This window comes from Lutra lutra, chromosome 1 (genome assembly GCF_902655055.1).
Source record: "Lutra lutra chromosome 1, mLutLut1.2, whole genome shotgun sequence".
NCBI lineage: Eukaryota > Metazoa > Chordata > Mammalia > Carnivora > Mustelidae > Lutra > Lutra lutra.
In genome coordinates this window covers 214,940,469-214,964,887 of record NC_062278.1, presented here as the reverse complement: position 1 = coordinate 214,964,887, position 24,419 = coordinate 214,940,469, and the positions used below count along the sequence as shown (strand labels likewise).

Below are 24,419 nucleotides of genomic sequence, written 5' to 3'. Positions count from 1 at the left end.
ACTAGCATTGTACTAAAGGGAAAAAACTACCCATTAAACTTAGAAACCACTGCTTAGTGAGAACCCACAGTATTTTCCCACCTCAATGTTTACTTGCAAAACTAAGTAGAAATCCACAAAACAGAATCACTTGAAGAATGAGCCACTGTAGCTTTTTCACAATACATGTAAATCAGACCATCAGGCTACATGTCTTAAGCTTATGCAGTAATGGGTGAACTTCTCTCAATAAAACTGGTGAATAGGGGCGCCTGGGTGGCTCAGTGGGTTAAGCCGCTGCCTTCGGCTCAGGTCATGATCTCAGGGTCCTGGGATCGAATCCCGTATCAGGCTCTCTGCTCAACAGGGAGCCTGCTTCCCTCTCTCTCTCTCTCTCTGCCTGCCTCTCCGTCTACTTGTGATCTCTGTCAAATAAATAAATTTTAAAAAAATCTTTAAAAAAAAAACCTGGTGAATAAAGAAAAAGTCACAGAAGACAACTTATGTATAATGTTAGTAACATTTCTTTCATGTTGTGAGTCTGGGGGAGCATTTATTGTACAGTAATTTGCATCAGCCTTACCCGTATTACTTACACTGTTTCTTTACAATGCAGGTTTTCAAATGACTTTGAACATCTTTTTTAATTAAAAAGCTTCCTTTATTTTTCATTTATAAGGTATTTATCCCTTGTATATTCTCGTGTGGTTTTTTTAGGAAGATGGGGCAAATGAATTTTCCTACAATGTTTACATTCAACAGAATTCTCCAATGAGTTCTTCCATGGCCTCCCATGGAAATGCATGGATGGCTTTCCCTGATTCTTTACGTTTATATGGTTTTTCCCCCGTGTGCACTCTTGTGTCCTCCATAAGACTGTGTGATCAATGAAAGCTTGCACAACTTTCCCTACATTGAGAGTTTCTCTCTGGTATGAATTCCATGTACATGAACATCATAGGGAGTAGAGTCTACCATATTGTTTCTCTTTGTAAGGTTCCTCTCCAGTGTGGGTTCTTTTGTGTATTCAGAAAGAACTAGAACGAAGAATTTTCCACATTCCTTACATTCACATTGCTACTCTCCATTATGAGTTCTTTCATGGTTTCGTAAAGAACTAGAGCGAGTGAAGGCTTTACTACAATGTTTACACTGATAGGGCTTCTCCCCGGTGTGAGTACGTTCATGGGTTCGCAATGAACTAGGACAATCGAAGGCCTTGCCACACTCCTTACACTTACAGGGTCCATCTCCTGTGTGCTTGATCATGTGCCTCTGAACGTTGGACAGAGTGATGAAGGCTTTCCCACACTGCTCACATTCATAGGGTTTCTCTCCACTGTGAGTTCTCTCATGCTTTTGCATAGAACTGAGATAAATGAAGGCTTTCCCACACTGCTTACATTCATAGGGTTTCTCCCCGCTATGAGTCCTTTCGTGCTTTTGCATAGAACTGAGGTAAGTGAAGGCTTTCCCACACTGCTTACATTCATAGGGTTTCTCCCCAGTATGACTTCTCTCATGTTTTTGAAGGGAACAGGGAAAGCTGAAGGCTTTACCACATTCCTTACATTCATGAGGTTTTTTCCTACTGTGACTTCTTTCATGGTTTTGAAGGGACATGGAGGAACTGAAGGCTTTGCCACATTCCTTACATTCATATGGCTTTTCTCCACTGTGTATCTTCTCATGACATCGAAAGTTAGTGGGACAATCAAAGACTTTTCCACACTCTTTACACTTGTAAGGTCCATCTCCGCTGTGCTTTATCACGTGTCTTTGAAATACAGGGAGAGGAGTCAAGCTATTCTCACAATCATTACATTCACAGGGCTCCTCTCCCGTGTGACTTCTTTCATGTTTTCGAAAATACTTCGGACAACTGAAGGACTTACCGCATATTTTACATTCATAGGATTTTTCCCCGCTGTGTCTCCTTTCATGATTTCGAAAGTAGATGGGACAACTGTAGGTCTTCCCGCATATCTTACATTCATAGGGCTTCTCGCCCCTGTGTCTCTTTTCATGACTTCGAAAGGATCTGGGACAGCTGAAGCCTTTGCCACACTGCTTACATTCGTAGGGTTTCTCTCCAGTGTGAGTCTTTTCGTGTTTTCGGAAATAATTTGGACAACTGAAGGCTTTCCCACACTTCTTGCATTCATAGGGCTTTTCTCCCGTGTGAGTTCTCTCGTGGATCCGAATGTAACTGGCGTAACTGAAGGCTTTCCCACACTGCTTACATTCATACGGTTTCTCTCCGGTGTGAGTTCTTTCATGAATTCGACAGTAACTGAGACAACTGAGGGCTTTCCCACAATGCTTACATCTATAGGGCTGCTCTCCAGTGTGAGTTCGCTCGTGCTTTTGAAAGTTGTGGCGATACCGGAAAGCTTCTCCACACTGTTTGCATTCATAGGGTTTCTCTCCAGTGTGGATCCTTTCGTGCTTTCGGATGGATTGGCAATGCTTAAAGGCCTTCCCACAGTGCTTGCATTTGTACGGTTTCTCTCCAGTGTGTGTCCTTACATGCACTCGAATGGACTGGCGATGCTTGAAGGCCTTCCCGCATTCCTTACATTTATAAGGCTTCTCTTCATATTCTTGATATTCATACAGTTTGTGGCCAGTGTGAGAGATCATGTGCCTGCTAAAGGATGAATGATGCCTGAAGACTTGTCCACAGAAACTGCATTTACGTAGCTTTATTCCAGCAGGACTTTTACTTATCTGCTTATGATTTGGATTCTGGCTGAAGGATTCTTCACATGGACTACCTTCTTTATTTTTACAGGGTCTCTCTACCACAGGCCTGCTGTAAAAATGAGAAGCATGTTATTAATGGCTTCTTCATAATTTCATATTTATTAAGTTATTTCAACATTTTTACCATTTTCCCCCCAAAAGTGTATTTTTTTGTGCTTTCTGATTGTCTGAAAGTTGAGTACATGCGGACCATTCTGCAAGGAACTGATCACAGCTATGATCAAAAATGATAACCATAAGTGGGGTTTCTGAATTCTTTCTCCATGTTATTATTTTTCAAACATTGAACATCTGTCATATTAGAGAAAAAACATTTGATGAAAATATCCTAAAAATAAAAACTTGAAAATGATCTGATTTGCTTTGCTTCTTTTTTTTTTTAATATTATGACAAAGATTTTTCTCATGGGATAACTATTTTTTGTTCTTTTTCTTTTTTTTCTTTCTTTCTTTTTCTTTTTTTTTTTTTTAAGATTTTATTTAGTTATTTGACAGACAGAGATCACAAGTAGGCAGAGAGGCAGGCAGAGAGAGAGAGCCCATTGTGGGGCTCGATCCCAGGACCCTGAGACCATGACCTGAGCCAAAGGCAGAGGCTTAACCCACTGAGCCACCCAGGCGCCCCCCAACCTTTTTTTTTTACTTTAAGTAGGCTCCACACCCTACTTGGGGCTTGAAACTCACCACCCTGAGATTAAGAGTTGCACGCTCTAGGGACTAAGCCAGCCAGGCACCCCCAGAGACACTGTTCTTTTTTTTTTTCTTTTTTAAAGATTTTATTTATTTATCCATGAGATCCATGAGAGACACAGAGAGAGAATGGCAGAGGGAGAAGCAGGCTCCCCAAGGAGCAGGGAGCCCAATGCGGGACTCCATCCCAGGACCCTGGGATCATGACCTGAGCCACAGGCAGCCGCTTAACCAACTGAGCCACCCAGGTGCCCCCAGAGACAATGTTCTTATGTAAGTGGGACTCACCTTAGATTTGTCTGATGATGTTCGTACAGACTTTTACTGTTACGGTATTCCCATTTTTCTCCTAAAATGCACACCAGGAAAAAAATCACAAATTATAAAAGAATATTAAAGTTTTTAAGATTCTAGATCCATGATGAACAGTCACCATGGCTGATTTATTTACCAACATATTCCCCTTTCCACATTTCACCTCTTGAAACAGCCCGATGAACAACTCATACTGGTTCACTAATGGACTCGTAAGTAAGAATGTCGTCATGCTTACCTACTAAGGCCAGGTTCCTGAGGGTTTCTTGCATCACGTCTCTGTAGAGTTTCTTCTGGGATGGATTCAGAAGAGCCCACTCCTCCAGGCTGAAGTGCACAGTCACATCCTCAAAGGCCACTGAGTCCTGAAACATCCCACATATGTGTACAGGAGGGTGGGGGAGACGGACAGCACTGGCGATCTCTACTCAGTTGGTAAGAAACTCACATGGGACTTTTGATTTCTCAACGTTTACTCTATGCCTGGGTCATCAGACCCGTCCTCTCTGGCCACACTCACTCCCTCATGAATGTAAGAGCATCACGAACACAGGACTTTATTGCTACATTTTTACTGTGATCACTTCCAGTCCCCATGTCTCTCTACCCTCAGGGAACAGAACCCCTTGGAGAAATGCTATGCAGATAAAAGAAACAGTTCCATCTTAAGACTATCAATTCTTTGTGAGAAAAACTTCCCATCTCCTCCTTAAATACCCACCACAGCACACAGCACTCCATGAAGCACAGGGTCACAAGTGCGTGATGTTTTATCAACAGAAACGGGGAAAAATGGAAGCCTTTTCTTCTAGTCCCATCCCCAAACATGAGAAGCCAGGAGGATCCAAAATGTTACAAGATCCAGCTGGCCACAATATCCTAAAGTCCTCCAGGCCACTACAAACAGTCACATCCAGCTGCATGAGCATTTTCATAGAAGAGTATAATTATAATTTGTTTGTATATCTTTAACACAGAATCAGTTTTAGTTTCTGTGCTCCGTCTCACTTCATGGACCAGGAAGATATTCAGAACATACAACTGAGACATGAGGAAAAGGTGAGAACACAGACATCCCCTAAATCTATATACTCGTGAGCCCCAGAGTTGCCTCCCACCAATTTTTAGCACACAAAGGCACACATACTGAGATGATAAGATACCAGAAGAGACTTTCTGACAGAACCGTGTCACTGTAAACAGGGCCTTGGTAACCTCGAGGAACATGTCAAGGCATGCAATTTGCAAGGGGTTTTACTGAATTCCACGATGCTACTGAGAGTGAATTTGCACATAATGTGAAACAGACAGAGTTCAACAGTGCTTTCCTCCAAAAACCCTACCAAATCCCCTTTTTTCTGATTCCTGGTCCAAGTGATCCCCAACCAGCCACTCTGGAGGCTCTCCTCCCTACTTCACTCATTTCTAGCTCCTCTGCTGGGAAGGCAGCAGGATAGACCAGCCCAAGCCCGGGAATCCCTCAGTGGATTCGTTCCCCTAAATGCTGGTCCCTGAAAGAGATCAGTCATCCGAGGGTGTCCCTGCCTAGGAAGCAGAGAAAAGCTCCCAACCCAGCAATTCTAATTCTAGAACTGACTTAGTGGAGTGACAACAGACGAGGAACCCCTCTCCTGTTGTGGGTCCAGGGAGTAATGAGGTGCCTGGGTCAGTCCTAATAACTCTTTCCACAATGGAACTGTAGACCAGGTTCATAGAAAGTCCTATTAGCCAGTGTGCAGATGAGAGTGAACATTAGCAGGCCTGAGATTGCTTACCCTTAGAAATCCTGGATGACAAAGTTCTTCCTTTGCTGGTATCTGGGAACTGGGATTTGGGGAGTGACCCCACCAACCCTACAGGAAAGTGTGCCTCACTCTGCCTAAAGCACTAATGCAAACATTATGGGACATGAAACTCCTATCTTCCTTTTGAGTGTCTGTAATTTGTTATAGGTTTGGCAAACACAGCTCCCAACAAACACTCCAGACACTGAGTCTCTACAAAGACAGACAATAATTTGCATGTGTACTCACACCCTGTTGAAGAACTGAGCCCATCCTTTGGGATTACACTGAGATGACATTTGAAAGCTTGTTCCTAATTTATCCACGCCAATTTCAGTACCAAAGCAGACTAAAGTGTGTTTAATGATCCTCATAGTAAAATGTTAGAGGCGCCTGGGTGGCTCAGTGGGTTGAAGCCTCTGCCTTTGGCTCAGGTCATGATCCCAGGGTCCTGGGAGCCAGCCCCACATCAGGCTCTCCGCTCAGCAGGGAGCCTGCCTCCCCCGCCACCCCCCACCCCCCCGCCCCCGTCTGCCTCTCTGCCTACTTGTGATTTCTGTCAAATAAATAAATAAAAATCTTTAAAAAAGAAAAGAAAAATGTTAAAATTGTTGCTTAATGTCAAAGTAGAAGTAAGTGAACTGATGCCAATTGTTCTTAACAAGAATTCAGTGTCATCCAGATGTCACCACTCCCAAATAGTATTTTTAAAAAGATTTTATTTATTTATCTGACACAGAGAGAGACAGCAAGAGAGAGGGAGAAACAGGCTTCCTGCTGAGCAACAGAGCCTGATGTGGGGCTCGATCCCAGGACCTTGAGATCATGACATGAGCCGAAGGCAAATGCTTATCTGAATGAGCCACCCAAGTTCTCCCAAGTAGTATTTTTATAGAATTCCATAATCCCCCAGATTCTTTACTAGTCAACAAAAGTACTCCTCCAAGCCCAACAGACAGAACAAATGTCAAGAAAAGGACAGTCTTCTGAAGAACAAGGTGGTGGTCTACCTAACACCCATCAAGAATTTTTAAGTTATACTATTCCAGACAATACAGCACTAACCAGCAGAGCGATAAGCAGACAGACAAGGGTAGGAAGTGCCTTCAACAGGCTGGTATTTAATATGAAAAGTCAGTCAAGGGACAGCAGTCCTTGAGGCACAGGGGAAAATATTACGAACACTTTACACACAGGCTCACACTGTTAATCACTTGGAAAAATGCACTGTATTCCCCAATATTCCATGGAAAATAGCCAATTCATTCTAGATTTAAATGTGCGAGATTCGCAGAGAGATTTTATTGACGCAGGAATAGGGAGAATTTTCCCAGAAGAAAAAGAGTAAGTAAGTAAGAGTAATCAGAAACAGCCGGGGTGCCTGGGTGGCTCAGTCGTTAAGCGTCTGCCTTCAGCTCAGGTCATCATCCTGGGGTCCTGGGTCTGAGTCCTGCATTGGGCTCCTTGCTCAACGGGTAGCCTGCTTCTCCCTTTCCCTTTCTTGCTGTCTCTCTCTCTCTCTCTCTCTCTGTCAAATAAATAAATAAAATCTTAAAAGAAAAAACTAGAAACAGGCAAATTCTACTATATTAAAATGAAGATAATTAAGGAAACAAACAAGGAAAAGTATCAGCAACGCCTGCAATATAAAAGGTCAGCTGGCGGAGTGAAGATGAACCGACGCACATACAAAAGGCAAAGAAGTCAAACACATTGAACAGAAGATAAAATACTGCATATTAGAAATGTCCATCACCTCAGTAATGAGGTAACAGGGAAATAAAATGTACAGTAGAGGGGCGCCTGGTGGCTCAGTTGGTTAAAGGGCTGCCTTCGGCTCAAGTCATAATCTCAGGGTCCCGGGATCGAGCCCCATAATGGCTCGGTGGGGAGTCTGCTTCTCCCTCTGCTCCCTCTGCTCATGCTCTCTTACTCACACTCTCTCTCAAATAAATGAGTAAAATCTTTAAAAAAAAAAAAGAAAATCTCAGGACACCTGGGTAGCTCAGTGGATTAAGCCTCTGCCTTTGGCTCAGGTCATGATCCCAGGGTCCTGGGATGGAGCCCCGCATCGGGCTCTCTGCTCAGCGGGGAGCCTGCTTCCCTCTCTCTCTCTCTCTGCCTGCCTCTCTGCCTCCTTGTGATCTCTCTGTCTGTCAGATAAATAAATAAAATCTTTAAAAAAGATCTCCAGGTGTTTCCTTAAAAAGAAAAAAATCCAGTAGATCCCATTTCAGTGATCAGAACAAAAATTTGTGAACAAAAAGAAACTAATCAATTTAATAATGCCAACTGTTGAAGACCATCATGAATTCTAAATTGTTACTTTAATACTTGATGATGCAAGAATGCAGGAGGATCAAGTGATTCAATCCACCGCTATTTCCCATAAGTCTGATCTGATCACTGTCTACAGCCCAAGAATTTTTCAACAATGTCCACAGAATTTTTCACGCATTTGCACTCAGACTTATACAAGGATGACATGCACTAATATCAAAGATCTGGAAGATTTATCAATAGAAAAAGAAAGCAAAGAGGATTGCCAAATACGCAGCAGGTAACCTACTGTGTGACTGTTAGGGTCGACCACACGGGCAGGTGGGCCCCTGCCTGAGATTTGGTTCAGACTGTCGACACTGACACATGCCTACAGGGTATGAGAGTGTTTCTTCCGGGGCACCTGGGTGGCTCAGTGGGTTAAAACCTCTGCCTTCAGCTCAGGTCATGATCCCAGGGTCCTGGGATCGAGCCCATCGGGCTCTCTGCTCAGCGGGGACCCTGCTTCCCTCCACCCCACTCTGCCTGCCTCTCTGCCTACTTGTGATCTCTGTCAAATAAATAAATAAATCTTAAAAAAAAGAAAGAAAGAAAGAAAGAAAGTGTTTCTTCCTTCCATAATGCAAATGTCCAGGGAGGGCATCACAGGACAGGCCTCTTAAGCAGGTAGGAAATGTGGGGAGAGAGCAAGGAAAGCAGCCTGGCCTGGGTTGGGGTGGGCTAGGGTTGGAGCTGGGGGACAGGGGCACGGCGTGGATTGAATCGTTTGCCAAAACCAAAGGAAGGAGCACCCAGGCTGTTTGGTCCCTTGTACAGATGTGGGGCACAAAGCGGGGGAAGGAGAAATGAGGGTCGAAAGCTGTCAGCGGTCAAATATCAGAAGAGGAGTCACAGCCTTCTGGTCTCTGGCTGGACATGTCTTAGAAGCTGGCTTCTAGTCCTCAGAAGACAAAAGCCAAAAAACCTGAAATCGACAACTCTTTCATCACAGAACTGAGGAACCATGGTAAAGCACTGTCTCCAAAACTAGAGACAAAAAGTAGACATTTAAAAATATGTCAGGAAGGGGCATCTGGGTGGCTCAGTGGGTTAAGCTTCGGCCTTCGGCTCAGGTCATGATCTCAGGGTCCTGGGATCAAGCCCCACATATGGCTCTATGCTCAGCAGGGAGTCTGCTTCTCCCTCTCTGCCTGCCTGCCTCTCTGCCTACTTTTAAAAATATTTTTTAAAATAAATAAATAGGGCGCCTGGGTGGCTCAGTGGGTTAAGCCACTGCCTTCGGCTCAGGTCATGATCTCAGGGTCCTGGGATCGAGTCCCGCATCGGGCTCTCTGCTCAGCAGGGAGCCTGCTTCCCTCTCTCTCTCTCTGCCTGACTCTCTGTCTACTTGTGATCTCTCTCTGTGAAATCAATAAATAAAATCTTTAAAAAAAAAAATAAAATAAAATAAAATAAAATAAATAAATAAAAATAAAAATATGTCGGGAATATTCTAGGCTTCTTAACAAGGCCTGACTTCTGGGCGCCTCGGTGGCTCAGTTGTTGAGTGTCTGCCTTCGGCTCAGATCATGATCCCAAGGTTCTGGGATACAGCCCCAAATGAGGATCCCTGATCTGCAGGGAAGCCTGCTTCTCCCTCTCCCTCTACTGCTACCCCTGTTTGTGCTGTCAAATAAATGAATAAAAACATCTTAACAAAACAAAATGAAAAAAAAAAAAAAAAAAAAAAAAAAAGGCCTGACTTCAAAACAATCTATTTCATCAGAGCGTCACTGACTGGGATTCTCCCATAGCCTTTCTGACCTGGGAGGAAGGAAATAGCCAACCCGAGGCTCTTCCAGCCTTTCCCACGAGGTATAATACTTGTGAGGACGATAGGGTTTTTAATCCTCTGCCTGATACCCAACATGCAGTGACACATCGGACTCTCTGCTCCACAGGAGCTTGCTTCCCCCTCTCCCTCTGCCTGCCTCTCTGCCTACTTGTGATCTCTCTCTCTCTGTCAAATAAATAAATAATATTAAATAAATAAATAAATAAATAATCTTACTAAAAAAAAAAAAAAAAGGAAGACTGGGTGGCTCAGTGGGTTAAAGCCTCTGCCTTTGGCTCAGGTCAGGATCCCAGCATCCCTGGATGGAGCCCCGTATAGGGCTCTCTGCTCAGCGGGGAGCCTGCTTCCTCCTCTCTCTGTCTGCCTCTCTGCTTACTTGTGATTTCTTTCTCTGTCCAATAAATAAATAAAATCTTAAAAAAAAAGAAGAAGAAGAATGCAAGGATGTCCCCTCTCACCAATCCTAGACAACCTTGTACTAGAATTCTTAACTAATGCAATTAGACCCAAAAAGGAAAAAAACAAGAAACAAACAAACAAAATGACGGTATGCAGACTGGGAAGCAAGAAATAAAGCTTTTTAAAAGTAAATCAAAATAAAAATGGTTTTGTGGGGTGCCAGGGTAGCTCAGATGGTTAAGCGTGTCTGCCTGTGCCTTGGTTGTGAGCTCCAGGTCCTGGGATCAAGCCCAGCATCCGGCTCCCAACTCAACAAGCAGTCTGCTTCTTCCTTTCCCTCTTCTACCTGCTCAGGCTCTATCAAATGAATAAATAAAATCTTTTAAAAATCAATCAACCAATCAATCAGTTTTTGTGGCAAAAGACAAGCCAGTGTACAGAGAAAATCTCCAAGAGTCCCAAGTGACAAGAAAATCCCTTTTCTTTTCCTTTTTTTTTTTTTTTTTTTTAAAGATCTTATTTATTTGTCAGAGAGAGAAACAGAGAGAACTCGAGTGCACAGGCAGGGGAAGCAGCAGGCAGAGAGAGAAGCAGGCCCCCTGTTGAGCAAGGAGCCCTTTGTGGGACTCGAGCCCAGGACCCTGGGATCATGACCTGAGCTGAATACAGACACTCAACTGACTGAGCCACCCAGGCATCCCAAGAAAAACCCTTTAAACTACAGCTGACCCTTGAACAACTCAGGAGTTAGGGGCACTGACACTTAGGCAGTCAAATATCTGGGTTTAACTTCTGATTGCCCAAAAATGTAACTAACAACCTACTGTTGACCAGAAGCCTTACTGACAACATGAAATCAATTAACATATAATTTTTATGTCATAGGTACTATATAATATAATCTTCCACTAAAGTAAGCTGGAGTAAACATGAATAAAATCATAAAGAAAAACTTACTGAAAAAAAAATCTGCCAAGATGTAGGCCCGATTGGGCCAGATCAAGCCCCAACCCCGGGTGGGGGTGGGGGGTTGGATAAGTGGCTGTGAGCCTGGCCCCAGGATGACTGTGTTTCACAGCCTGGTAGCCATAGGTCAGGCCTGAGGCTGGCGACAGCAACCAGGAGGCACAGAACAGTGGCCACGCCACAGGGAGCTGCACCACAGGCCCAGGCCTGCCGGGTGTGTTGGAGGGAAGGTTTCCAGGTGGGTCTGGGAGGGGTCCAAGGACTCAAGCTGTCCGATGGCAACCCCAGAGGCCAACTTGCTTGTCTAGGACTCAGCGGGTGGGGCACTGGGGTGGGCCTTTGGGTGCAGGGCTGACCCAGCTTCTGGGCAAGCTCCCCCACTTCAGTCCAGCCTCCTGACACCCAGCACCAAGAACTCCACCTGACCACCGGGTCAGTACACAGGTGACCTGCAGCTCTGCCCAGTCCCAGGGTCCCCAGGGACTTCTGAGAGCCTGACAGCCCTCCACTGGTACTCAGAAGGCAACAAGCACTACCTCTGTGCCTATCACTTGGTTCAGTCCAGGGGAGACTGGTGTGGACAGCTGTAAATAAACGCCTGTGGCCTTTGCTATCACCTCTTTAAAAAAATTTTTTAAATCCGCATACCCACAGAGCTCAAACCCATGTTCAAGGGTCAACTGTACCAAGACAGCAAGGAAAGGCTCAAGGACAAAATATTCATATATACAAAATGTCCATGTATAGGGGCATCTGGGTGGCTCAGTGGGTTAAGCCTCTGCCTTCAGCTCAGGTCATGATCTCAGGGTCCTGGGATGGGGCCCCACATGGGGCTCTCTGCTCAGCAGGGAGTCTGCTTCCCCCTCTCTCTCTGCCTGCCTCTCTGCCTACTTATGATCCCCCTCTCTCTGTCAAATAAATAAAATCTTTTTTTTTTTAAATGTTCATATGTAAGGGGTGCCTGGGTGGCTCAGTGGGTTAAAGCCTCTGCCTTCAGCTCAGGTCATGATCTCAGGGTCCTGGGATAGAGTCCCGAATCGGGCTCTCTGCTCAGTGGGGAGCCTGCTTCCCTTCTTCTCTCTCTGCCTGCCTCTCTGCCTACTTGTGATCTCTTGTCTGTCAAATAAATAAATAAAATCTTTAAAAAAAAAAAAAAAGAAAGATCCAAGAAAGAAAAAAATTAAGTTTGTTTTCATTAAAATGAAAACTCCTGCTCAGAGAAAGACCATTAAGATGAAAACAAGCCACGGACTGGCGGAAAACTTCGTAAATCACTTACCTAATAAAGGGCTGGTATCTAAAACATCCAAAGAACTCTTAAAATTCAACAGAAGACAACAGCCTGATTAAAAATGGTAACTGGGGGTACCTGGGTGGCTGCGTGGGTTAAAGCCTCTGCCTTCAGCTCAGGTCATGATCCCAGGGTCCTGGGATAGAGCCCCACATCAGGCTCTCTGCTCAGCAGGGAGCCTGTTTCCTCCTCTCTGCCTGCTTCTCTGCCTACCTGTGATCTCTGTGTGTCAAATAAATAAATAAAATCTTTTTTAAAAATTTATAAAAAATGGACTGAATCTGACCATGCATTTCTGCGATGATACAGAAATGGCCGTGAAGCACAGGAAAACAATGTGAAAATCCCCTGTCATCGGGAAATTGCACAGAAAAGAATTAGGACCAGGCTCTTGGTGTAAACCCCCACAGCTGTTTTTTTGGCTTGTCTGTTTGTTGTAATGCAAGCGCCTGAATTAAGCACTGACTGCTAAGGCATTCACTTCAAAGATGGCCATTTCAAACACACTGCCAGCCCCCGCTTCAGGAGATAGAGAACAGGCAGCCCAGCACTAAAGGATCCTTTGTTGTAAACATCTTGATTGATTTCACTAACTATTTAGGCCACTTGTTTCTTCTCTTCCTGCACTTTAAATTCCCATGTTTGAAAATCACCAACCAAAAGAAAGCATGTGAAACTCTAGGTGCCCATTTTTATCCCCAATAAAGGCAGACCCCAGTCCCTTGTGTGCCCCTGGCTCCCCACCCCCCAGCTAACTCCAACTCCCCGTGTGACCCCAGGTGTGCTGTGTATTTAACAGGTTCCCTAAGTAACAAATCCGTTTTTCTCAAGTCCCCTGATGGTTAGCGCTGCAAGGTGTCTTGCAGTCCAAAGAACCACAAAGGCCAGTCCAACCACAACACTGGGGACTGAAAGGCTGGGACAGGCACAGAACAGCCGGCGTAGCTGGCCGGATTGCCCTCGCGATTCACGAAAAGAAATGCCCTTCACCCGAAGCTTGCTTACTAAGCACCTAACTCAGGGAGCTTCCGCCATCTGGGAGGGGAGCACGGCTGGCTGGGAGTCTGTCACACCGCTAGTGCTCTTACACACCACACCGCCTCTGTTGTGCACAGCGCGGCTAGTAGCCAACCCAAAAGGTCACAGCTGCCACACTCATCAACCATCTTCCCCGGAGCAGCGTGAGTGAGGCCTTCTGTGCTAATGAGACAATCAGACCAGTAATCTAAAGGCCTTAATTGACTATTAATATGCATTAGGGTCCTCCACGCCTCAAGCCCAGGAGAGGTAAGACGGGGGAACTGAATCACAAGACTACTGTCACATCCCAAGGAGAGGCTCTAGGCTAAAGGCAGGAGGAAAATACTCGCAGGTGTGAGCAGTTCGGGGGAACTCCACCTGTGACCACAGAGTCTGGGGGGGTCACACCCAGACTACGGGGCCTAAACCCGGCAGGGGGGAAACAGTCCTGCAGGTAGAAACCAATGGCACCACCAGAGGAAAAATACAACAGGGGCCTACGGTGTCTGTGTCGCAACTTCATCACGTCGCAACTTCATCACTGCCGTGGCTCTGCATCCCCTGACCGGATGGGATACAGGCCCCACTCGTGGCATAATGTTGCTAAAATATTAATGGACAATAGAAATGTCATCAACATCTGGTAGGAGCACCTAAGAGCTCCCAGATAAATGCAAAAGCCCATGGACATTTCCTGGGTGTTACTCAAGGCCATGCAAACCAACAGGCCAACAGTCTGGCCTCTTAAGCCTCAGCATGGCTTTTCTCAAAGCTCCTGTGCATATCACACCGGTGGAGGCCTACCTCAAGCCAAGAGAAACCCCTTGGGACACCCTGGAGAGGAAAACTGCTAACTGTGAGGGCTCACAGTGACTTCATCCCGAAGTGCTGGCAACCACACACCAGATGAAAGTAACAGGAGAAAAATCAAGAAGTAGAAACTGAGATCAAAAACTACACTTTAGGGGTGCCTGGGTGGCTCAGTGGGTTAAAGCCTCTGCCTTAGGCTCAGGTCATGATCCCAGGGTCCTGGGATCAAGCCCCACATCGGGCTCTCTGCTCAGCAGGGAGCCTGCTTCCCCCTCCCTCTCTGCCTGCCTCTCTGACTACTTGTGATCTCTGTCAAATAAATAAATAAAATCTTTAAAAAAAAACTACACTTTAAAAAAAAACAACTACACTTTAACTAAAATTCAAACCTTTCTTGAAGATTTTGTGCAGTAGGAAGGAGACAGGGGAATTAATTGGCTAAGGCGGGTTTTTGATTATCTGGAACAGGCGCTGAATTCTTTTACCCACAGCTGCCAAAATACATCAACGGGCTGGTATCTCCAAAGCCCCCAAAATCCATTAAGTTTCTTCAAGATCCATCCGGAGTCTATGCTGCTTTCCACTGAGATACCACAGATCCTAAGCTCCCTCAGCTTCCGTCCCAACACCAAGAACCAAGCCTCACAAGACATCCCCTGCCATCAACAGAATCCCGAGAGGATTATCAAGGCTGCTGCTGAGGAGGAAAGAGGAAATGGGGAAGGCAAAGGCTCCCAGCGTCACCAACATTCATACCACAGACCTTCTCCCGACTTGGGATTGTGTTGCCTCGCTCCAGGTCCATCCTGACACCACAGTGATCACACTAAGAGTCACAGTGAACGGAAAACATTAAAGGAGCCCACTTCCTGCTGTGCAAAACTGGTCTGGTTCTCAGGGTTTACTAATTCCTCAACCTAACTCTTCATTTCCAATCCCAAACAGTCCCCCTTTGACCCTGAGTCCAGAGAATTATTCCTTGCAGGGCGCTCCCCCTAATTATAGGATGGCACTACCACATTTTAATTGGAACTGTCAAAACCACCCACAAGGCACTAAACTCCTAGGAGAAAGCTCTTATTTTCTTTCTCTGTCCCTTGAAGATGTAAATCTTACCAGGCCTTTGAAATGTAAACACCCCAGGAGGTAACTAAAACTGCCCAGCATCTTTTGCAGAAAGAACAGAGAGAAAGACAAAGAGAGAGAGATGACATAGGCTTATCCAGTATGTTAAATTACATGCAAAGCACCTTCAAGTCAGTGATGACAAACTTTCTCAGGTCACAAGGTATAGGTGAATGTTAGTAAAATAAGTGTTCTAGAAATTACATGAAATTCCTAAAAATCTGCCGTGCCCTGGTATCATGTAATCACCTGTAATTCTAGTTGTTACCCTGTTATGTTGTGTGCCACAGAAATAAATTTTCTGGGCAACAACAATACAATGAACTCTCATCGGATCTTTAACCATGGCCATTCCTTTTTTTTTTTTTTTAAGATTTTATTTATTTGACAGACAGAGATCACAAATAGGCAGAGAGGCAGGCAGAGAGAAAGAGAGCAGGAAGCAGGCTCCCCACAGAGCAGAAAGCCCAATGTGGGGCTCGATCCCAGGACCGTGGGATCATGACCTGAGCCTAAGGCAGAGGCTTTAACCCACTGAGCCATCCAAGCGCCCCAACCACGGCCATTCTTAAGTCTCTTATCACTTACAGGCAGCTGTTTTATTCTGATGCGTTCGCAAAAGTATTTCATCCTCAGAGGTATTCAATGGAAAGGGCTCTGACAAGTACTCTGGAATACAGGTTTCTGGTAACTTTCAGATCACTGCATTGAACTGGATAAGAATTTACAGTGTTCTCTAAAGAAAAAACAGGATCCGGAAATCTACTAACCAAAGACGAAGAGCAAGAATTACATCTGGCTGAGTGAACTGATAAAGATGATTATAATTTTTATGACTTTTGTTTAAAACACTGGGATTTTTTGGGCGCTCGGGTGGCTCAGTTGGTTAAGCAACTGCACTCAGCTCAGATCATGATCCTGGAGTCCTGGGATCGAGTCCTGCATTGGGCTCCCAGCTCAGTGGGGAGTCTGCTTCTTCCTCTGACCTGCTCCTCTCTCGTGCTCTCTCTCTCACTCTCTCTCTCTCTTCAAATAAATAAATAAAATCTTTTTTAAAAAAATAAAATACTGGGATTTTTTAATCTTTTGTTTTCCGGGTATAAGGAAAGGTCACTTCCTGGCAGGTGCAGGAACTTTGGGGTATTTTGAGGACCTCGAGAAGAGAGGAAGTAACACAAGTCAATACATGTTGCAGGCAAAGTCCCATAGTTAAGTCCTAGACTTGGATTCCTAGCCACAAGAGATTTTTTAAAGTCCAACCTGAGATTCTTTATGAAAAGTTCCAACAGAGCAGACATTCTAGGGGCCTGGGGACTCAGGTCATGATCACAGGGTCCCCTGCTCAGCCGGCAGTCTGCTAGTCCCTCTGCCCCTCCCCACCCCGCTCATGTGCTGGCTCCTGCTCCCTCTCTCAAATAAATAAAATCTTTTAAGAAAGACATTCTAGGGGTGCCTGGATAGCTCAGTGGGTTAAAGCCTCTGCCTTAGGCTCAGGTCATGATCCCACGGTCCTGGGATCAAGCCCCACATCAGGCTCTCTGCTCCGTGGGGAGCCTGCTTCCTCCACTCTCTCTCTCTGCCTGCCTCTCTGCCTATTTGTGATCTCTGTCTGTCAAATAAATAAATAAAATCTTAAAAAAAAAAAAAAAAGAATGGCCATAGTTAAAGATCTGATGAGATTTCATTGTAATGCAGTTGCCCAGAAAATTTATTTCTGTGGCACACAACATCTGCTCAGCAGGGAGCCTGCTTCCCCTCCCCCCGCCCCCCCACCTGCCTCTCTGTCTACTTGAGATCTCTGTCAAATAAATAAATAAAATCTTTAAAAAAAAAAAAGATATTCTATATGATCAATCACTATTCCTACAGCACTTATGTAAATATCAGGCCAAATTTATTAAAACTAGACTTAATCTGCAAACAAATTAGTTTCACTATGGTTACCTTTGATAGCAATGGGGGGTGACTACACAGAGAAAAATTAAGTCATTAATAAATCTTTATAGATATTATAGATTCTAGTTATGCTCATGGTCTCTGAGGTTTTGTTTTCTACCTATGAACTGAACTGGATGCTAAATTCTTCTTGTTTCCTCCAATATCTGGCTACAACTCTCCAAACTAACGTTTCCCATTTTTTTCCCACTCGGCTGGAATTTTTTTGCCTACTTGGCTTGGAATCACTGAGAACTAAAACTGCCCTTTCCCCAAATGCACGCAAGTTAACGTGGGACAATTCGATATAAACTTGATGGAAGCCACTCCAACAGCTCATATGTGCATGGTCAATATCCACACCAGTGCTGAGGGCCGGGCCACTCTGAAAGATCACAGAACACTCAAACTACAAAGCCAGACAATCCATCAGCCTGCCCCTGCCTGCCCTCACTCTCCATCTATAAAGACGCTTCAATCCCAACACCTACAGGCATCTTGACTGGCTACCTCCAGAACTCAGAAACTGGAATTCGAATCTGCTCCAATATTAACCAGTTTTTCTTGTTTCCACAGAAATACCTCTTAATAAAACCTGCTGCAAATACTTGTACACCATGCAGGCCAAACTGCCAAACTTTGGGAGCCCACCTGCATCGCTGCCTCCTGAAATGTGACACAGGCCACCTTTAACAGAACTGATCCATTCTCAGGAGTAAGAAACTAGATCAACGGGGGCGCCTGGGTGGCTCAGTGGGTTGGGCCGCTGCCTTCGGCTCAGGTCATGATCTCAGGGTCCTGGGATCGAGTCCCGCATTGGGCTCTCTGCTCAGCAGGGAGCCTGCTCCCTCCTCTGTCTCCGCTTGCCTCTCTCTCTACTTGTGATCTCCCTCTGTCAAATAAATAAATAAATAAATAAATCTTTAAAAAAAAAAAAAAAGAAACTAGATCAACGAGCTAAGTAAGGAGCCATCTACCAACTCGGGCCGAGTTCAAACCTACTTACACCAGATGGCCCATGATGTTAAATAAAATATTCCACAATATTACCCAATTCGTACAGATTTCCAGGGCCCGTGAGATCACTGACATAGTTTTACTGTGGGACTCTTCAAGTTTGGGACGATGGTTATCTGGACTTCAGACTATCATTGCCTGTTCAATTAGTACAGAATTTGCTACTATAATCCTACACAGAGCTGTATTTTCTGGGTTTGGAGAAACCCAACCTAACCAGGCAGTCAGTTAAGGTCCCCCCCAGTGAGTGCTGCGAGTGCATCACAAGACGGAATTGTAATGTAAGGCAGGCCAGTCTGGGGTTTTTGTCTTTTTTGTAATGCAAGTGCCTGACCTAAGCTTTGACTGCAGAGGCATTCACTTCAAAGGGGCACCCACTCCAAAGACTGTATCTAGAATAAACACATTGCCAGCCACATGACTAGATAAAGAGCCAAACCACCTCCTTTGTTTTAAAGATCTCGGTTGATTATGATAACTGGCCATTCAGGCTACTTGTTTTTTCTCTTGTGATTTAAATTCCTGTTAAGTTTTTAAATTCAACAATAATGAGGAGCCAGTCAAACCACAGACCCCATCACCGCCTCCACCCCTACTCCGATAAAATAAGAATACAAGCCTGTGTGCTGTCTCTATCTACCGGAGACAAGGATGTGTGGCCCTGGGTGTGCTGTATAGTTTCTAGATCCTCTAGGTTCTACAGAGAAATTTTTTTTCAAAGTTTACTGGTGGTTATTGTTAAAGGGAGTCTCGCAAGCATAATAGGACCAGTCCAAATACAACAATTGGTACAAACAAGCTGAGACCAGCACAAATTATAGGTAAATGGGGAGGCCTGGCTGGCCTGGACGGTAGAGCATGTAACTCCTGATCTTGAGGTTTTGAGTTCAAGTCCAATGTTGGGGGTAGAGTTTACTTTAAAAAACTACAACAACAACAACAACAAAAAAACCAAAAACAAAACCACACAGGCAAATGGACATACAATCACTGGTAAATCCATAGGATGATATATTCTTCAGTTATAAAAAGAAATGAGATTACAAAGCCAACAACACAGGGAGAAAACTTGAAATCGTATTCCTAAGCGAAAGATGCCAATGTGACAAGTATCTGGGAAAGATCAAAGTAAAAGACACGAAAAGATCTTAGTTGCCATGAATCAGGGAGCCCATGAGATTTTTAGGACAATGAAAATATTCTATATATTACAGAAGTGATGAAAATATGTTTTTTCATATTACCTGAAGACCCAAGATTGTATGAGTCAACCCTAATGTAAACCACATCCATGTTGGCGCATCAAATTTAACAAATGCACGAAAGTAATACAAGGCATAAAATAAACAAGAGGGGGGCCTGGCTGGCTCAGGTGAAAGAGCACGTGACTCTTGATCCCAGAGTCATGAGTTCAACCCCCATGTTGGGTTTAGAGATTACTAAAAAAATTAACGTTTTTTTAAAATGCTCTTAAAAAAAAAAAAAGTGTGTGTGTGTGTGTGTGAGAGAGAGAGACAGAGACAGAGACAGAGACAGAGAGACAGTGTCCAGGCAGAAGAGTTATATGGGAAATCTCTACACTTTTTTTTTCTCTTTTTTTTTTCTCTGCACTTTCTGATCAAGTTTTCTGTAAACATAATTGCTCTTTAAAAAGAAGTCAAGCCTACAAGGCAGCAAAAAAAAAAAAAAAAAAAAAAAAGATGAAGACAGATGCTTTAACATTCATCCCTGATGACAGAAACAGAACATCTTTCATTTAATTAATCTGAACTCATTTCAATAACCCACTACGATGCTCTTTGAGGCCTGCATCCTGAGACTTGAAAGAGAGGAGGAACTTCCACTCAAAGCCTTGTTCTACAGCCCAGCTCCACAAACGCTGAGAAGGCATGAAAAGCTGAGCCCCAACACGTACAAGCGCAGTGCTGTGGTCCCTAAACTAGATGAACTCCCACTGATTTTCACTCAGGTACGCCCAAGGAGCAACCCAGGGAGCCTGATGGCCAGGGAAAGGAGGGGGACCCTCCAGCACGGCGGTATCTCATCTTTTTTCAGAATGTAGCCTGAGGCTACATAGCAATACACAAACTAAAAATGAAAAATAACACATTAAGATGAACAGAAACAGGCACGTTCTCCCATCTTGATGTTCATTGACTAAACAAATCACAAATTCTACTTGGTTTCCCTAATTTTCTAGCTTTCCTCATACCAAAATGGAGTATGTCTCTGAGAACTTAAATACATTCACCTCCAATCTTGAGGTTCTCTTGCTTAAACGGAACACAAATTCTACTTGGTTTCCCTAGCGTTTTAGCTTTCTAACTTATCTCTCAATCAATTGACAGCCAAGGAGCCCAAGTGCTGAGGGAAACCAGAGCCAGCGGGCTGCACTGTTGGATCAGGAAAGGAATCCAGGAAACAAACATGGGACTTAGCACAGCGGGGCAGCCCGCTTCCCCCAGGACAGAAGGGAAGGCATGTTCAGAAGCTTCCACATTCTAGACTCCTCTGGAGGGGACAGAAGCCCCAGAGTGGGTCAGTCCCTGGTGAGGGAGGGCGGGGGCACCTGAGCAGCCACAGGCATGAACCCTGGGAGCCCTGCACATGGAACCGCTCCCTCCTCCACACCCCCCCCCCACTCCGCTTCCATTCTCCCAAATGAGGAAACTCTCATCAGGATTCAGTTCAAGGTTCTCAGGCAAACAACTTCCCCATTCACTGATCCTTACCCAGAACACAGAACTCCAGACTCCCAGACTTTTTGGATATACCTAATTTATACTCAGAGCACACCTACATAGCTACAACTTCCGAAAGGCATCACAGCCTCATCACCCCACCTACCCACTGATCCCCAACTCCTGATGGGTGTGAGCAAACACAACACCTGCAGGGAGAAGCAGGGAGAAGCAGGAAGGGGGGTGGGGGACAACTGGGCCTTCAAGCACTTGCCTTCGTGAGCTTAAGGGGGTCTTCATTTAAGGGGCACCTGACTGGCTCAGTCTGTAGAGCATGCAACCCTTGATCTTGGGGGTCGTAAGTTCAAGCCCCAGGGTGGGCACAGAGATTACCTCAACAAAACAAAACAAAACAAAACAGAATCTAATAAGGGGGTCTTAGCTTAGAGACACCAACCTCAATTTCTGCTTCCCCCTGAAAGTGGCTTGTAATCCACTGATATTTTAAATCACATGAACCTACAATTTAAAGAGTCCAGCAAAATCACTCAAACCCAGTGTTTATGCAAGAAAGAGAGAAGAAAATTGAAAGGCCCTCTGCTAGTTCAACAGGAACCCTCACAAGTAATTCTTGCATTCCTGGGGTGGGGGGGGGGGTGTTAATTATTATTTCCGTGGCAAGTAACTGCTCCAGGAACTTAATCATACTTGAACACTTCTGGTCTGCAAATCTAAGCCCTGAAAATCCATTTCAACTCACCCAAAATAAGAGATCTCAGAATATTACTAGCCACGCTAGGAGGGGGGAAGAAAAGGGGAAACAGAATTTTTAACACATGCAATGCAGTACAGGCGTTATTATTCTGAAATTACTCCTCTCTTGCCTCTTTGGAAATACTTCATACCCTGTTTGAAGCTCTACTGAGTACACGAAGTTTTATACATTGAAAAACTAAGACTAAAATCAAGTGAATAAATCTTTTAAAAGCGACTTACTCAGAGAGGGGCAGCGCTGACCTGGAACTGGGCTGACAGGACAGAACACCCGGGAAAGTCTCAAGGAGGTACACCGCCACCCAAAGTACTTCCCACAGGATGTCTGTGCCCAGGAAAAGATCCTGGGGGGAGAGGCGCGGAGATTTCATACAAAAGCAGTTCCAGGTAATTATTCTCGGCGTTTCTCTCAAGTAAAGTATCCACACAGGAAAAATAAAATTTAAAAAAAAAAACAGCTAAATAATGAACAAGTAAAATAGTGGGTCTGTTTGAAATACACCCATGGGATCGACGGTTGACAACGACACTGTGAAGTGGGAAAGGGAAGCTGGCGTTAGAGAAGGCGGGAAGGAATTGGGAAAGTAGGTTTTATTGCCTGCCCAAGGGACAGCGGGGCTGGGGGGACAGGGTCAGAGGGTTCAGACCCTTGCTTCCCAAACATCTGGAAGTTCAGGAGGAAACGGGCCCCCCGTGGGGGAAAAGAAGGGCCTGGGGACCCCGGAGACCACAGCGCCTCCCACACACGAACGAGAACGAGTCACGACCGGTCCCCTGACGAGCCTCCCCGCGGTCACCGCACAACTGGAGGAGACGCGGCTACGGGCGCAGAGCTGCCCTGACGATCCAGGGCCGAAGGCAAGGCGCACAGGACGGGGCAGCCCGGACGCCAGGGTCCCCGCTGCCGGGCCGGCGCGCAAGTTGCGCGCCGCAGCGGACCGAGGTCCCAGGGGCGCCACCAACGACTCGGGTCCGCAGACTCCGGAGATGACCGCGGGGGTCCCGCCACAGCCGGTTCCGGCCGGTTCCAACCGGCCCCTCAGCGCCCGTCTCCTCACCCCACCAGGCACGCTCACCATCTCTCGGTTTCCTGGGTCCCCCGGCGGCACCCCTGAAAAAACGGCGCACGGTAATGCGTCCAGCACGAAAGAAGCAGCAGCAGACCAACGTGGCACCTTTAAATACAGGCGACCCGCGATCCCCCAGGGAGGCTGAAAGGAGCAGCGACGTCCGGGGTGGTTGCGGCGCGTCGCCCCACCCACCGCCTCGCCGCCGCCGCCTCTGATTGGACAGTTCTCAAGGCCTCGCCCCCTCACGCCTGAGTGACAGCGGGGCCGGAGGTTAGATGTCTGAGCCTAACGCCGGCCAGAAGGCGCTTGGTCGGCGAACACGCGCCGGGAAACGTAGCGCTGCCAGTCGGTTTCTAAAACTCTCACCCTTCTCTGCAAACACAGACAGACGTGACTCTCCAGACGCAATGAGTCTGGCTCCACTTTGGTCTTTGAGTGTTGAACAGCCAGAGTCTGACATGGCACTTTTGGCATAAAGATGCCCAGGCAGATACCTGGGACGGACATCCTTCCAGAACTTCGGTCAGATTCAGAAGAACATCATTGGAACTAAAACCAAAGCATCACTTCTGGTGAAAAGCGACTTCTGGGTTTAGAATGGGTTAAGTTAAGAAAATGCTTCTGACGTGGAAAATAGAAGGCAGGGACTCTCTCAGCAGTGATCCAGTCACTCCCGGTGGTCATGATCCAACCCTTTCTGGTAATTACACGAGTTAATCCCATCAATAACCAGACCTACCAGAAAACTGCGTTTCATCAAAGTAACAATCCCCCTGATGGGTGAGTCTATGGGATACTAGACGGAAGTCTTCATTCTGACAATGATGGGATCAGAATCACTCTGCGACAGATCGCTGCCTCTCAATTCTCCGAGGACGTGGTCACTGTTAAGATCGTCTGAGTCAAACCAGGCCACCTACATCCCCCTAGACTGTGGTAGTGTCCCCACCCTGCGCAGGGACCGAGAAGCCTTCCTGGAGCCACCTAGCAGGTGGCAACTGTGGGGCAGAGCTAAGGAACCGTAACTGATCTCAGTGAAAAGGGACAAGGAGGGCCAGTTTTCAACCAGAGCTTCTCACACAAAGGGGACCCTGCAGGCACTCGCATCCTCAGTCACCCATACAACAGAAGAAAAGTTATTCAGCTTCAAGAAGTGAGAGGTGGAGGGGGACCTGGGTGGCTCAGTGGGTTAAAGCCTCTGCCTTGGGCTCAGGTTGTGTTCCCAGGGTTCTGGGATTGAGCCCCGCATGGGGCTCTCTGCTCAGCAGGGAGCCTGCTTCCTCCTCTCTCTCTCTCTCTGCCTGCCTCTCTGCCTACTTGTGATCTCTGTCTGTCAAATAAATAAATAAAATCTTAAAAAAAAAAATTGAGGGATGGAGAAGATACTTCCATTTCTTTTTCTTTTTTCTCCAGTGTAGTTAACATACAGTGTTGTATTAGTTTCAGGTGTACAACATAGTGTTCAACAACTCTATATATTACTGACTGTTCATCAAGGTAAGTGTACTTTTTTAAAAGATTTTATTTACTTGGGGGGCGCCTGGGTGGCTCAGTGGGTTAAGCCTCTGCCTTCGGCTCAGGTCATGATCCCAGGATCCTGGGATGGAGCCCCACATCGGGCTCTCTGCTCAGCAGGGAGCCTGCTTCCTCCTCTCTCTCTGCCTGCCTCTCTGCCGACTTGTG

At 45.7% G+C, this 24,419-nt stretch overlaps 1 protein-coding gene across 1 annotated transcript; it reads right to left on the bottom strand.

Moving 5' to 3' along the window:
* Positions 1–618: 618 nt before the first annotated feature.
* Positions 619–22,889, bottom strand: LOC125084320 (zinc finger protein 709-like). The gene is made up of 4 exons (XM_047701500.1): positions 22,743–22,889; positions 3,989–5,637; positions 3,724–3,784; positions 619–2,794 (listed from the first exon to the last, which is right to left on the bottom strand). The coding sequence occupies exons 2-4, from the start codon at positions 4,122–4,124 to the stop codon at positions 1,057–1,059; spliced, it is 1,935 nt and encodes a 644-aa protein (XP_047557456.1). The 5' UTR covers positions 4,125–5,637; positions 22,743–22,889; the 3' UTR covers positions 619–1,056.
* Positions 22,890–24,419: the final 1,530 nt, after the last annotated feature.

Excerpts from the sequence above, each read along its gene's own strand:
- LOC125084320 (XM_047701500.1), bottom strand. The coding sequence starts at position 4,124 with ATGTTTCAGGACTCAGTGGCCTTTGAGGATGTGACTGTGCACTTCAGC. Across the intron at positions 3,785-3,988 it reads CAGGAACCTGGCCTTAGTAG|GAGAAAAATGGGAATACCGT; the intron begins GTAAGCATGACG and ends TGTGCATTTTAG. Across the intron at positions 2,795-3,723 it reads CATCATCAGACAAATCTAAG|CAGGCCTGTGGTAGAGAGAC; the intron begins GTGAGTCCCACT and ends TCATTTTTACAG.